We start from the raw sequence: 15,495 nt of genomic DNA, 5'->3' as shown, positions 1-15,495 counted from the left end.
GATCGACACTTTCTAATTGGTCGAAATACGATAATTAAGATCATTAGATCTAGTTAATAGACAAATCTAACATTGCAAAAGCTGATACACTTGTTGACTAAGTAGTTGAGCTTTACATTATCATGCATGCAACTCATTAGGCATCTGTAGGATTATAATCCCAATATTCCTGAATAAAAACCCTAAGTCTAACTATTTTCTTTTTAAGCACCAAAAACTCAACCAAACCAATCAATTGAACAAACACTTGTTCAATATAAAACTGCAATTTACATTTAAATCTCTAAAACCATCTACCTTAACAAATCATATTAGATTTCTTAGGTTCCCTAGCTCCCTGTGAATTTGATCCCTAATTACTACAACTCGACCTCTTATTTTGGAGAATATAAATCACTCCATAGGGTAATTTGACTGGTATCAAATTTGGCACCGTTGCCGGGGAGCTTTGATTGCCTATTCGATCTAATTTTTGTTAAGTTTATGACACAAAATATTTCTTGGATTTTAAGGTACATGCCCAACAGTACTAAAAGCAGCAAAGAAACCAAACTACTATTCTCACCAGATCTGCAAGTTTGGATCACTCAATCCGCAAAGAAGCGCGCTCCTCATCGATCGACAACAACAACTGTTCGTCGCTCGATTTCGTTCAACCACCGTCGACCCAGACACTAGTCCCTTCGACTGATACTCGCTCACCCCCGTCGGCCGAAGACACTCATCTTCCATCGACCGACATCGTCCATCCGACATCGATCAATACTCCATCCCAGACATCGATCGATACTGAGTCGCGAGACATGGTTGTGACTTTGATAATTGTACGAGATAATAATGGTGACTTGCATGACCAGGAGGGTCATCTGCGAAATGCAGCAGGTCAGAGGATATATGCTCAGAGGGCTGCAATCCCTGAGTCTGATGCTCATGCTACAGGAACTACTCAACATGTAGATGAGGCTGCGTGACCCAAGACGTTGGCAGACTACAACCGTCCAGATCAGTTCTACACCAACAAATCAGTCATTCGTCCTCCCACTATTCAGAGGGATTTCAAGTTGAAGGCACAATACTACACACTCGTGGGACAAATATCCTACCATGGATTGTCTCACGAGCATCCTATGGACCATTTGGAGAGGTTCGAGGATATGATATCTGCTATTAAAGTCAAAGGAGTCCTAGAGGATTATCTCCTATGCAAGCTCTTCAAGTTCTCTCTTGCTAGAGAAGCTTCACATTGGCTTAAGCAGCTATCACCAGGATCTCTCACATCCTGGAGCGACATCAGGAATTCATTCTTATGCAATTTATTTGATGAAGCACATGCTGAAGACTTGAGGAGCAAGATCACTACCTTCTCTCAGGGGCCTGCAAAATCATTCAGAGACTCTTGGATCAGATTCAAGTCTTATCAAAGAGACTGTCCACACCATGGATTCAATAAAGTACAACGGCTCGGTACTTTTTACAGAGGCATCGCGGTGCAGTACCAGATGGCTCTTGATTCCAACAATGGGAACTTCAATACCAGGAATCCAGAAGAGGCAGTGAAGGTGATTGAAAACCTAGCATCTAGTAACAGCACCAAAAACAGTGATTATGAGAGGAAAAAGTATGCCACCATCCTTGGGAATGATCAAATGGATAAGGTGAAGACAAAGCTGGATAGTGTTCACAAGCTTCTTAGGAAGCAGGTCTGCTTGGTTGAAGATACATAAGCTGTAAAAATAGAAGGTAGAGCAGAGGAAGAAGTGAATTTCATTGGTGGAACTGGATTCCAAGGTTCTGGAAACCAGAGTGGAAACATAAATTCCTATAGAAATATGGGTAATTTCAACCAAAGTTCGCAGTACCAGAAACCCTACAGCAACAACATGAATTGTGGAAGTTCCTACTACCAGAAACCACCGCCGCCTACTCAAGAGAGCAAGATTGAAGAGATGTTTGATAGGGTTCTTGAGACACAACAGCGAATGACAGTGGACTTCAATGGGAAGATTGAATTTGTCTACAACAACCTGAACACAAAGTTTGAGACTTTGAGCACTCATGTGAAGAAGCTGGAGATGCAAGTTGTGCAGACAGGAGATGTTGTCAAGAGGCAGGAAACCTCGACAAGAGGGGTAGGGGATGATGTGATGAAACACCACATGCCATCATTGAGGATGATTTTTGGCAAGTCGTGAAGGAATAGAAGCTACAAGAAGGAGATTTCAAAGTAGAAAGTTTGATGAGTTTCGGCGGATCACATTGGTGTCGATCGACGCCAGACTTCGAACATCGATCGACGTCGCACAGTCCAAATTGATCGACAGGATCGCCAGAGCATCGACCGTTGACATAGACAGAATCAACCACATCTTGCAATGCCGTGAGGATTCTGACTCACGAGGAGTTCGCAGCAAAACACCCACATCCGCCCAACCCTGATAATGTCAAAATCGCTCGACACGATGATACCCCCATCGATCGACAAACAGAGGCCGCCATCGTTCGACAACCTCCAGCGCCTATCAATCAACGAGCACATATTACCTACTGAGTGCAGATGCCAAAGTTAGATGTTGCACGTCTTAATGCACTCAGGCCCAAACTCAAACCTTCAGAAAATCAACCAGAGACCGTCAAGACACTTTCAGATGATGGAGAAGATCCTATGGAAGAGGATAGGGTTCCTACTGGAAGAACCCTAAGGAGAAGAAAGAAAAAAATGGCAAAACATCTGAAGAGGGGGGGGGGGTCCTAATGAAAAGGAAAAGAAAAATTTCCGAAAGAGAGTCTTCAGGATTCCTCTATATAAGCCATTCGAAGAGGCCTATTATACCCACAGATTGTGGATGTTCTTCAGAGAAAATAGAGAGAAAGAAGAAGAGATCAAGGGAATGTTCTGTGAAGCTAGAGAAAAGATGAGGATGAGGATTACATTGAAGAAGAAGAGTGATCCTAGGCAATTTGCAATACCATGCACGGTGAAGGGTATTAAATTTTCACATGCCTTGTGCTACACATGAGCATCAATCAGCATCCTACCTAGGGTTATGGCAGACTATCTAGGTCTGCAGGTGGAGCCTTCGCAGGAATTGTTCACTTTTGTGGATTGTTCCCAGAGAAACTCAGGAGGAATTGTGTGAAACATAGAGGTGCAGATTGGTAATGTCCTAGTTCCAGTTGATTTCCATGTCCTGGATATCAAGCTAAATTGGAACTCTTCTCTACTACTTGGGAGAGCCTTCTTGTCAACAGTGGGAGCAGTGTGCAACTTGCAAACCAACCAGTTGTGGCTAACACTCATAGATCTTAATGCCCACTATGACCCCTTCCAGTCAAGAAGCCACAGATGTCCTCCAGAAGAATCAATGATCCAGGAATCATTGCAGCTTGCCATTATGGAGCCGAGTATGAGACAGACTACTCAACGTCGATCAAGACTCACACAGCAACATCGATCGACAGTGGCCATCAGAAATCGACCTACACACCACATGAAGAATCGGTCGATAGTCATCCAGATGATTGGGAGAACGACTATTACAACCCCACTATTGCCGCATACACCAAACAACACATGCATACTGAAGACTATGTTGAAGAGTTTAAGGATGAACGAGCTAGTGAGTACAAAGCCATCCTTGATGAGGAGGATACACTTCTACATCATTCCTCTTGGAAACAGAATGTACCATCGATCGACATACCTGGCTCACCATTGATCGATACTCAACCTCCTCAGAGAAACCGGAAACGAGCATCGACTGACATTACCAACTACTTATCAATCGATGCGAAAGTGAACCAAGTGAGAGAGGGAGACTACTCGATTGGCAGTTGGGCAGATGATCACCATCACGAAAGCTATACAGTAGAAACATCAATATATGAGCCAGGAGCAGATGAACTACATGAAGGTTTCACATATGAGGAACTTCTCAAAATGCAAAGACGCGATGAAATAGATCAACATCGATCATAATCTGCTTGGGGAAGAACACGATACATGCATTCGATCGACAGAGCACACCGTCCATCGATCGACATAACTTCTTCAACATCGATCGACCTTGCACAAACAACATCGATCGACAACCGCTCTAAACCAAAAACCATTGTAAGCAAAAGACATAAATTTAATAATGAGTATCTAACTCCAGACGAATTTAGTATTTTCAGGGACCCAGATGGCCACGCAAGAGCAATAGACGGACGTATACTGAATATATCTCGAAAAGATATTGCAGACATCCTTCAGACAACCAATGGAGCAGAAAACTTGTTCGTACATCAACACAACATTCCAGAATACCAACATAAGGATACAAAAGATTTCTATGATACAGCTGGTGGCATAGACAAAAGCTTCAAACTAAGGTCTCGCAATCCCACTCGACCATTGATCGACATTGACGTCCCAACATCGGTCGACAGACAGCCAAAATTCTGCGGAAGAGCCTTTGATTTCCACGGTACCAGGAAATTCTACTAGGAGGAGAAAGATGAGTATGGCGTCTATAAAGATGAACAGAGATACGCCAGAGATCTAGATGGAAACACCATTCGTCTTCACAACATGGATATCAGAAGAGTTCTGGAAAGAGCTTCGAGAGATGAACCAAGCTACATATGTCTTCTTGAACATGCTAAATTATTCACACAGACCAAGCTGGTACCAGAGATCTACACCAAGGACGAGATCAATGAGATGTTCTATGGAGTCTGTGGCGAATAAGAGAAGAACAAAGAAGCTTTCCAGATGAAGCTTGATTGTGTCTACTATATATTGAATGATAGTATCAGTTGGCTAACTACTTGCATGGAGGAGATGAAGCAAGACATAGCCAGAATTCAATATGCTACCGACGTTGCTCGATCGTTATCGATCGACAAAGATCAACATACATCGATCAATGTTCGTCAACGCACATCGATCGACAATCAGATGCCAAGATCGGTCGATGACAATCCACCACGCCTACTTACGATGAAGTCTCAAGAAAATTTTCACACTATGGAAGAGATAGATCAGTTGGTAGAAGAGATCAATAGAGCTCTGGAAACTACAGAAGAGAGGCTTGATGGGAGATGTGATGACATCTATTTTCCAATGGATCTTAGCATCAGTGCTTAGATTGAAGCTATGCAAGAGGAATTGGTGGAGATTCAGAGTTACATTACCCGTCGACAAGTAGCATCGTCATTGATCGACAAACGCAACAACAAATCGACCGACATTCATCATCGAACATCGGTCGACGACGCTACAAACCGAGGCCGACTAGAACCAAAGATGACATCAGACTTGTCCGACACACATTACCATGGAGAGAAGATCTCATCTGACACTTACGCCACACTTAGAAGACATCAATTCAACCTTGAGAGTCTTGAAGAAATTGCACAGGATGGAAAACACATCTGCAACAATGAAAGAAAAATGGCATAGAGGGGATGAAGCTATGAGAGACTGCACTGGTACATGGTTCAACAAGCGCAAAGAAGAGATGAATACTTGTTTTCCAACAAGTCCCAATGCTCAAAATTACTAGCCCAATCACCTCCAAAGTCAAGCTAAATGACTATAACAAAGCGTTAAGTGGGAGGCAACCCACTATTAGGTAATATTTATTTAATTTTTATTGATATACTATTTATGTTAGTTTTTAATTATTACATGTCATAAAAAAAAGATCCGAGTAGACGATTGCCGTGAGTATCGACATCGATCGACATTGTCTAACCTGCCTCGACCGATATCAACATCCCTACATCGGTCGACATCTGTTCCAGTCTGGTATATCGTTATAACTTGTTACATTGAGTCCTTATGATTCAGTTACCACCATAACTCCGACTCAATTTACATTGGGGACAATGTAGTTTAAGTTTGGGGGGAGGTTTACTAATAGTAATTTATTTATGAGTCTGATAAAAACTTTTTCAAAAAAAAAGAGTCTTATTGAGTCAAAAAGGGGAAAATGAACTCATAGATTTTTGTTTGTTATCTAACCACTCTTTAGCACCATTCTAGACTTACTCATTGTAGATAGTACTAAAGATACTAAAGTGGATCAACTTGTCAACTATTCACACTTGCTGAGATTGGTTGAAGGAACCAAAGCTGACCTCCAACACTAAACTTAACACAACTGCTTGTCTTTGGGTTTGGTATGCATGAGAACAGATTTTTCAAACATGTCTGAAGGTAAAGTCTTGTGTAGATAGATTGATCACCCTTTCTCTCTTTATTTTCGAAATATAAATAATAATAATAAAAAATTATTATTATTATTATTATTATTATTATTATTATTATTATTATTATTATTATTATTATTATATATATATATATATCTATTAGAGATTTATTATGAAGGAATTCGAACAAGACTTGGTGGCTACAACCATTACGGCTTGCTTCATAAGAATTCTATAGGTAAAGGATTAGAACATGACTTGGTGGCTGCACCATTAAGGCTTGCTTCACAAATAATCCTAGGATATAAGTCAAAAAGAAATGAACAGGACTTGGTGGCAACCACCATTAATGCTTGATTCATGGAAACCTGTCTAATCTTGGTCAATGATCTTGCTAAATAAGCAGATTTTGACTAGGGAGAGAAAATTAGTAGAGAGAGAGGATATGAACTAATGTTTACCTGCAGGGCCAGATACTTGTTTAAAAATTGTTGCATCATGTGATCGATACCCCCAAGTTAAAGCCTACACTTTTATTTATGCTAAGAAATGAGGTTGGTAGAGGGGAATGTCAGATAAGATTTGCTAAGTTGTTGGCTAGATGAATTTCGTTGCTAAGCTAGGATATGGTATAATGTGCTTTTGTGATTAAATTTTTTTAGATGTGGATTGCAATATTACAGAGGTTGTGATTCTAAATTTTAAATCATGTGAGTCCCTGCTGTTCTAAAACCTCTTTCAGAGAGACTGCATGTTTGTTTTGCTTGAGGACAAGCAAAATGGTAAGTCTGGGGGAGTTGATAGACCATGGATTTGACCCATTTTTATCAATGGTTTATAGGTGTTTTTACTAATAATTGTTATATTATAGAGTCTATTTATTATATTTATAAGATCAGGAGTGATTTGGAGATAACTGATAATTTTGGAGCATTTTGGAGATATTTGAAGTAAGCATCCGAGATGACCATCGAGCTCGACCATCGGTCGATATTGGAGAGGAATAATCGATTGATGTTTATATCATGACATCGATCGTCAGAGAAGCGCGCATAGAGCCCGTTTGGTCACAGCCGACTTGAAGCCCAAGTTTTCACCAATTTACAAGATTGCTCCTGACGAGTTTTAACCTAATTATATAAGATTTGCCACCATGTTAGGGGCAAAGAGTTCTTTTCTTGTTTTATTATTTTTACAGCAAGGTTTTCTAGGATTTTGATAGATTGGAGAGAAGATCCAAAGTTATAATTTGTGATTGGAACTCCATTAATATCTATTTACTATTCTAATGAAGTTTTCTTACCTAACTGCTGTTATCAATTGATTAGCCATGTCTGAGTAGTTCCATTGTTAGATTTTAGGGTTTAAATAGGTTAGGAGGGATTAGCCCCAACTATAGATTGCTGAGTTGTGGTAATTATCATTAGGATTGTTCATTAACGTCTATCTCTAGATTAGCTATCTGCCCTAGGATTGATAGATAAAAGCGAGAGCATCATTCTCATCCTGAAAATATTCTAACTGAGCTAAGTTTCTTGCTATGAGCAAGGCGAGAGCTGGTCTAGTGAGCTTAGTAAGCTATCATTCAACCCGCACATAAAGCTTAACTAGAAGCACGTAGATCGATATCATTATTGAATAATCGATCGACGGATCGACACTTTCTAATTGGTTGATATATGATAGTTGAGATCATTAGATCTAGTTAATAGACAAGTCTAAACATGCGAAAGCTGATAGACTTGTTGACTAAGTAGTTGAGTTTTACATTATCATTCTTGCAACTCATAGGCATCTGTAGAATTATAATCCCAAGTTTCCCGAATAAAAACCCTATGTCTAACTATTTCCTTTTTAAGCACCAAAACCTCAACCAATCAATTGAACAAACACTTGTTCAATATAAAACTAAAATTTACATTTAAATCTCTAAAACCATATAGCTTAACAAATCATATTAGATTTCTTAGGTTCCCAAGCTCCCTGTGAATTCGATCCCTACGTACTACAACTCGACCTCTTATTTGAGAGAGTATAAATCACTCCTTAGGGTAATTTGAGTGGTATCAGTTATCAACCGCTCTTAAACCCTTATTGGATATTTCAACATTGATTATCGCTTATAAATATGATTTTGGTGTGTTCCTTCGTACCCAGTCTCTAGAGGTTGAAGTGAAATTTTTTTCAGGTCTCTTTCCTCCTTTGCCTTCTCTATCGTATGTTATGTTGTAGTTTTCTTCAATTATCGTCTTGCCATCGAGATTATCTCTGATTGTATTTAGCTGAACCCATTAAACTTTAGGTTAATATAAAAACTGGTGTAAAAAAATGTTGGTAAGTGTTTTTTTTTGTCAGCAGCATAGACAGACTCATGTAGACTCTGCAAACCAAACGGGTAGTTCCGCACCCATATGAACTACAAACGACGGTTGCTTTCTTGCACTGCGTGCTAGACTGTCCGCCCTTAAATTTTGAATCCGTGGTATATGAACGAGCTCTGAGCTGCTGAAACTTCTCTTCAAAATCTTGATATCCTCCAAATAACTTTCAAAGGCTGGTCATTCTTCTGGTTCCAAAAATATCTTCACCAACTGAGAACAATCCATTGCAAATGGAGCCGTAGACTGTCTTAAATTCTTCATATATTCCATTGCCCAAATAAGAGACTCTATCTCCGAATAAAGGGGCGACTGACTCACCCTTGTATTCCTCGCTCCCATTAAACCACCAAAACCTTCTAGTATGCTATACCACCCTTTTACGGATTCGCAGGGGGCGGAACGACCTACTTAGTTGACGGCACGACTGGGCAGCTAAGCATCATTGGCTTGGTCAGCCTTTACCTAACCAATCATGATTTTCCCAAGATCCATCCGAAAAACACCATCTACCTGGGATAGCCGGAACTATTATTTCTCCTGGTAATCAGGTTTGATCGGTTCCCTGTGTAAGGGATATTTGTGCCTTAGCCAAAAGTAGTGACTTCGTTTATGATAATCTAAGAGTGTCTCTAGGATCAACATCTAAATTATTAAAGACTTTGTTGTTTCGTCCTTTTCATATGTACCATAAAATCCATGCAAATTGATGATCTTCCAATTCCGAAGAGACCCTCCAAAATAAATGATTCATATTTGTAAACATTGATTGAGTAGGGAAGATGTTTGGATTCGATGGACTTCATGAGAACGCCCAAACTTGAACCGCCCACGGACATTAAAAAACACATGATTTATGGATTCCTTAGGTGCCCCACAACGTGCACAAATTGTATCCCCCCGAAGACCTCTCGCCCTTAAATTTTTCTTTACCGCATTACATCTTGATACCAAATGCCATAAGAAATGTTTCATTTTTGGAGGGCACCGTATTTTCCAGCATAAAGCCTTCAGGGGAGAGACCGAGGGACCATACTTCATAAGAAATCTATTTGTCTGGATACACTCGTTCTACTTGATAACCAGATTTAACCGTGTATCTTCCATTATTAGTGAAATTCAATCCATCACGATCTGCTATCGGATTTCGGCTTAAAGGTATACTTTTAATTATTTTCACATCGTGAGGATCCACCAATGTCCGAATGACCTGTAAATTCCATATTCTCGATGCCCCATTGATGAGCGAGTCCATTGTAAGGTCTGGATAAAGGTTTTGTTGTTTTTTATTTGCTTGTCTCGGGTGAGTGGATGGGAGACAAGGATCATTCCATACTGAGATAGAAGATCCTGATTCCCACCATTTTGATTAGTCCTTTGCTAACCAGAGATCTAGCAGAGACAATACTGCACCAGCCATAAGACGAGGAGTACGATCTAATTGGTTCCAGCGGTGATGCATTCTTGAAATACCATTCTTTGAAAACACAAGAGAACAAAGTGTTTGGTTTCTCTTTCAATCGCCAAAGTTGATTCCTAAGCATAGCTGTATTAAAATTTGTTAGGTCTTTAAATCCTAGACCCCTTCATCCTTAGAACTACAAAGTTTACCCCATGACTTCTAGTGAATACCTCTAGTATTTCCATATGGACTCCAACAAAATTGTGCCACCACACTAGTTATCTTCTTCATAACCATTTTTGGAATGCGATAACAGGACAAACATGGTTTGGCAAAAGCCGTTACCACAGATTTGATGATTACTTCCTTTCCACCCTTGGTAAAAACTTAAAAGTCGACCCATTTATTCTATTATATAAACAGTCTTGAATAAAACAAAATACTTGTATTTTTGATCCTCCCAAATTCTTAGGTATTCTAAGATATGATCCCATTCCGCCTAAATTATGTATCCCTAAGATGTCTCATAGATCATGTCGGTTGGGTTCCTCAATCTTGTGCCCGAATTGAATTGATGATTTTTCAAAGTTTATTTGGTGACCCGCTACCACTTCGTATTGCTTTAGAATCCAGAGTATTTTCTGGCGTTCCTCTCTGTGTGCTTTGCAAAAGAAAATAATATCGTCTGCAAAGAGCAAATGAGAAATTTGAGGGCAAGCCCTTGCAACCTTTATGTCCGTCAGTTGTTTCTCTTTCTCTGCCTTTTTGATATTTGTGATCAATGCTTCTGTACACATGATAAATAAATAAGGAGATAAGGGATCTCCCTGTCATAGACCCCTATGTGGAATTATGTGTCCTTTTGGTTGACCATTCAGTAAGACTCGGAACTGTACTGAAGAAATGCATTCCATCATAAGTTGGTCCAGTGATGATCGAATCCCATCTTGGAAAGAAGCTCTTGACTAAAAATCCATTCTATTCTATCATAACCTTTACTCATATACGTCTTAATGGCCATAAATTTGTCCTGACATAATTTGTTAGTACTCAATCCATGAAATATCTCCTGAGCTATGAGGATATTATAAGAGATTAATTTTCTCGGCACAAAGGCAAATTGTGTTGCCGAAATAAGTAAGGGAAGACAAACTTTTAATCCCTGACACAGTACCTTTGATACAATCGTATATCCTACATTACATAAACTTATTGGTCTGAGCTCTACCATCCTTGTCGGCCTCTCTGTCTTAGGAATCAAACAAATATTTGTAGTCTTTAACTGTAAAATCCAATTTTCCAGAGATTAAAAAATTATTGACCATATCCAGTAGATCATTTTTATTATATGCTAGAAGTGTTGAAAAAATAGTGATGTCATTCTATCTGGTCCTCGAGCTTTTTCTAGATGCATCATAAACATGGTTTGTCTTACTTCTTCCTCGGTTGCTAGCCTGAGTAGCCGATGGTTTTTCTGGGGAGTGATGATAGGTGTAATTTTTTCCAAAAAACCATCGAATTCTGAGGGATTAGATGTCTGAAAAAGATCATCAAAATAATCCACTGCCACCTTTTCGACACCTTGTTCCACCATTATCCAGTTTCCATCAGAGTATCATATAGCCCCACTATCATGTTACGAGCTCTACATTGTTTTGTTAGGGTATGATAGAATTTAGTATTAAGATCCCCAGATGTATACCACATGTTACGACTCTTTTGTTGCCAAAAGTCTTCCTCATCCTTATATGCTTCTTGTAGCTTCCTTGATACCTCCAGTATGTTTTCCTGAGTTCTATTATTATCGGATTGAACATCTTCCGGTACTTTTTTGAAGCTCACACATCTTCTCTTTTCCATATGGTGGGTTATTCTTTCGCCATGTAGCTACGTAGCGACCGAGCACGAGCGACCGAGCTTGGCTCGAGCTCGTCCGTGGCTGGTTTAGATACGTGTCCGTTACCATGGGACAGCAGCCGGTATTCGATTCAATCGTGATTTTAACAAGATTTTATTGCGCGATTCCTTGTAGAGATTCTTTTTACGATGAGTATCTTCGTAAAAACGTTCATGCTGATTTTTACGGACTTTCAGACATTGATTCCGTCGTAACCGATTTTGACCCCAACATCCAGCTATCTACGTACGGTTTAATAAGCATAATTATCTTACAAAACTCAAAACAGTTGAAGTAAATAAAGCTTAAAATGTCTGATGTGACATGAGAAAATTTCAAGAGCATATTCAACTCCACTTTATTTTTAACTCTGAAATAAAGTTTTTCAAGTAAAAATGTTCCAAGGTATTTTTTTTTTTTTTATAATAGAATAAAATATTGGTTTACTTTATAAATAGAGAAATCCATTTATATTTTGTTCATCACTATATTATTCCATCAAAAATAGAGTAATATTTGAGTAGAATCCAATTTTAGAACTATTTCAATAAGAGTTTTTTACTATGGAATTCTCAGCTTACATACTAGTGTATATATATAATAATTATTACTATATTAAATGTATTGTAAAATATTTGGAAAACCCAACCAATAATATGTCAAATGAAATATTATCGGTTATGTTTGAAACATATTATTCTCAATTGGTGAAGATGGTTTCAAAACTAGAATAATGGCCAGCATTTGGGTGTTATCTTGAAGACATTAATTTTTTGAAAAAATGCTTCCTCAGCTTGGAGATCATTTATGTATCTCGGACGAAGAAATTAAGGACAGATAGTCGCACACAGTACCAGAAAACAATCATCTTTCATCATTCACATAGATACAGAGCTTCCTTCCTGATTTACAGAGTCAGTTGAATCTGTATATTGATGGAAAAAAAAATATTATCGGTTGAGTTTCCAAGAATTCTAAAATATTCCCTTATAATTTATAATATTTGTATCTTCTAATATTTTAAGATTTTTTGGTAAGATACTCCCATTAAATGTGTTTTTATAGAGTTATTCTATTTTAAAGAAAAAAATATGGTAAACAATTTAAAATGATCTAAACAGTATCCAATTTTTTTTTAATTCATATTTCGGTCAATCCACCAAATTTGATTAAACATTATTAACTAAAACTTACAATGAAGTGAACTAAGGTTTATTTAACTATTAAAAGAAATTAGCTAATGCTCCACATTTAATTCTGCTTTTCAGATAAACAAGGCAACAATTGCTTTTTTGTTTTAAATAAAATTGAGATCACTAATCATACTTTCCTTCTCTATAAATAGAAGGGACTGTTAATAGATATATAGCATACTGATTACTGAAAACAGAACAACCACAAAGCACAAACAATCAAAGAAGCTGAAAATGGTGAAGGTGATGTGGGTTTCCGTTTTAGCTCTCGTGGCAGCGCTTCTACTGGTGACGGTGGAAAAAATTCCGGTGGCCGAAGGAGTGACGTGCTCGGTGACGGAATTGTCTCCATGTTTGGCGGCGTTTATGTCATCTTCGCAACCGTCGGCGTCGTGCTGTGCCAAGCTGAGAGAGCAGAAGCCATGCCTTTGTGGGTACATGAGGAACCCTGGCCTCCGCCAATATGTTACCTCCCCAAACGCTAAAAAAGTCTCCAACAGTTGCAAGGTTGCTTCCCCAAACTGTTAATAATGATTAATAAGTGACAAGTGTAGCTGATTATGAGTGTTAAGTTACAAGTTAAAGTGGGTCTGGTCCTCTTTCACTACTGTTTAATATAATAATGGGTGATGATCATCATCATCATGTTTGAATATTATCTATGTTTCTGTCTTATAAAACATGAAATATACTTGAGACCCCAAGTAAAAACATGAAATATATTTGGTAAAAGAAAACTGTCTTTTTAAATAAATGTTTCATCGGATCTCTATTACAAATTATAACATAAACCAATATATGGCAATGCTATACACACATTTATTTTGTTTCTGTTCAAGAACAAAGGCATGAAAGAACAGCAATCATTGTAGTTACAATTTTAAGTATCTTCTGTGTATCTTGTATAGAAATTCTTAGATCATTTAACTTGTGCATAACAAATACATTTGTAAATGTTGAGGTTCATTCCTGTGAAATACTCTTCTCTACCGTCACAAGTGATATTCCTCAAAGCCATTATGCCTTAAACCTTCGTTACGTTATAGTTTGATTATTGGGGTGAAACCCGCGTCAAAGCCATTATCAGTTTTGCAAAAAAAAAGTGAAACCAAATAAAATTATATATATATATATATATAATTAATTTTCTTTTGTCTACGGTCTATCTGCTTTATAAAAATGAAATCATATAAAAACTATTTAATCGGTCTAATCAATTCTTTTATCCGTTTTCTTCTTTTATATTCACTAGAGCCGGTGTCCGCGCTCCGCGCGGATTACATATTTAATTAAAGTATGTTAATATTTGTGTTAATAGATTTCTACCCGTTTTCCTGGGATTAAAACAATGGTGAAGAGATGCCGCATGTTTGTATAGAAAACGATCATCATCTAAGAATCTTCATCACAAAAATATTTTTTTTTTTGCCAAAATATTTAATTATTCCTATATGTGTCTTATAGGGGTGAATGACGAATCTGTTGATACAGTTGGGAGCATGATTTTTTTATTAAGAACTAATTTTGGTTTCTTTCATAATTTGTATTTTTAAATAAAAAACATATTTTACTAATAATGTTTATATTTGTTTTATTAGAGTTTTGTAACTATAAAATGAATAAAAATATCTTTATTTAGTACTTATATAAAATTATATAGAGATAGATTATTAATTTATGATTATGATGAGACTATATATTAATTTGGAACAAATATTAAGCAACTCAATTAGATTCTTGCAAACCGGGGGAAAAGGAGTGGCCGGTCATGTCGTCTGTATTTTTACCTTTTCCCAAGTTTTTAAAACGTTTCGTAGCAATAAACAAAAGTCAAAACGTAGCATTTCATTTACATATTTGGAATCTTATCAAATAAGATGTAACTTTTCTTTTTTTTGTGTGCACTTCAAATTTAATAAGATGTAAATAATCAAAAAATATAAAAAAAAATATATATATATATAAAACATAATTTGTATTTTATATTTGTTTTATTAAAGTTTTGGATTAAAGTATTAAATTAATATATCAATACTAATAATATTTTTGATTCAAAAATGTACTTGTAAATTCAAAATACCTCCCATAAGCGGAGGATCTTTGACGGTTGGTTTGACCATGGTATTGAGGAACAATCAATCCTTAAACAAAGGAAAGAATATTTAAATGTTAGGCAAAGTGAAATGGTTTGATAATAAAACATAGTGAAAAATGTCTCAACGGATAAAATTGAACCATGAGATTAATTACAAACAAAAATCTTATAAAGCCAAAAAAAAACTAAATATTTTATATGACCGATAGATGTGAACTACAATTGTAGTAGCTTAGCAGGCAGGAACTATTATATTAAATAAAAAAAATTTGGCGGAGACCAATAGCTAAAGACGGAAGATTGTCGGTCTATGTTTAATCTTAACCAACTAAAAT

The 15,495-nt window shown here is 37.3% G+C and overlaps 1 protein-coding gene across 1 annotated transcript; it reads left to right on the top strand.

Annotated features, from left to right (window-relative positions):
• Positions 1-13,221: 13,221 nt before the first annotated feature.
• On the top strand, positions 13,222-13,759 carry LOC111216042 (non-specific lipid-transfer protein 2). The gene has a single exon (XM_022720323.2). The coding sequence runs from the start codon at positions 13,300-13,302 to the stop codon at positions 13,591-13,593; it is 294 nt and encodes a 97-aa protein (XP_022576044.2). The 5' UTR covers positions 13,222-13,299; the 3' UTR covers positions 13,594-13,759.
• Positions 13,760-15,495: the final 1,736 nt, after the last annotated feature.

This window comes from Brassica napus, chromosome A5 (assembly GCF_020379485.1).
Source record: "Brassica napus cultivar Da-Ae chromosome A5, Da-Ae, whole genome shotgun sequence".
Lineage (NCBI taxonomy): Eukaryota > Viridiplantae > Streptophyta > Magnoliopsida > Brassicales > Brassicaceae > Brassica > Brassica napus.
This window is presented reverse-complemented; position numbering and strand designations above follow the sequence as displayed.

Coding starts and splice junctions, on each gene's coding strand:
- LOC111216042 (XM_022720323.2), top strand. CDS start 13,300: ATGGTGAAGGTGATGTGGGTTTCCGTTTTAGCTCTCGTGGCAGCGCTT.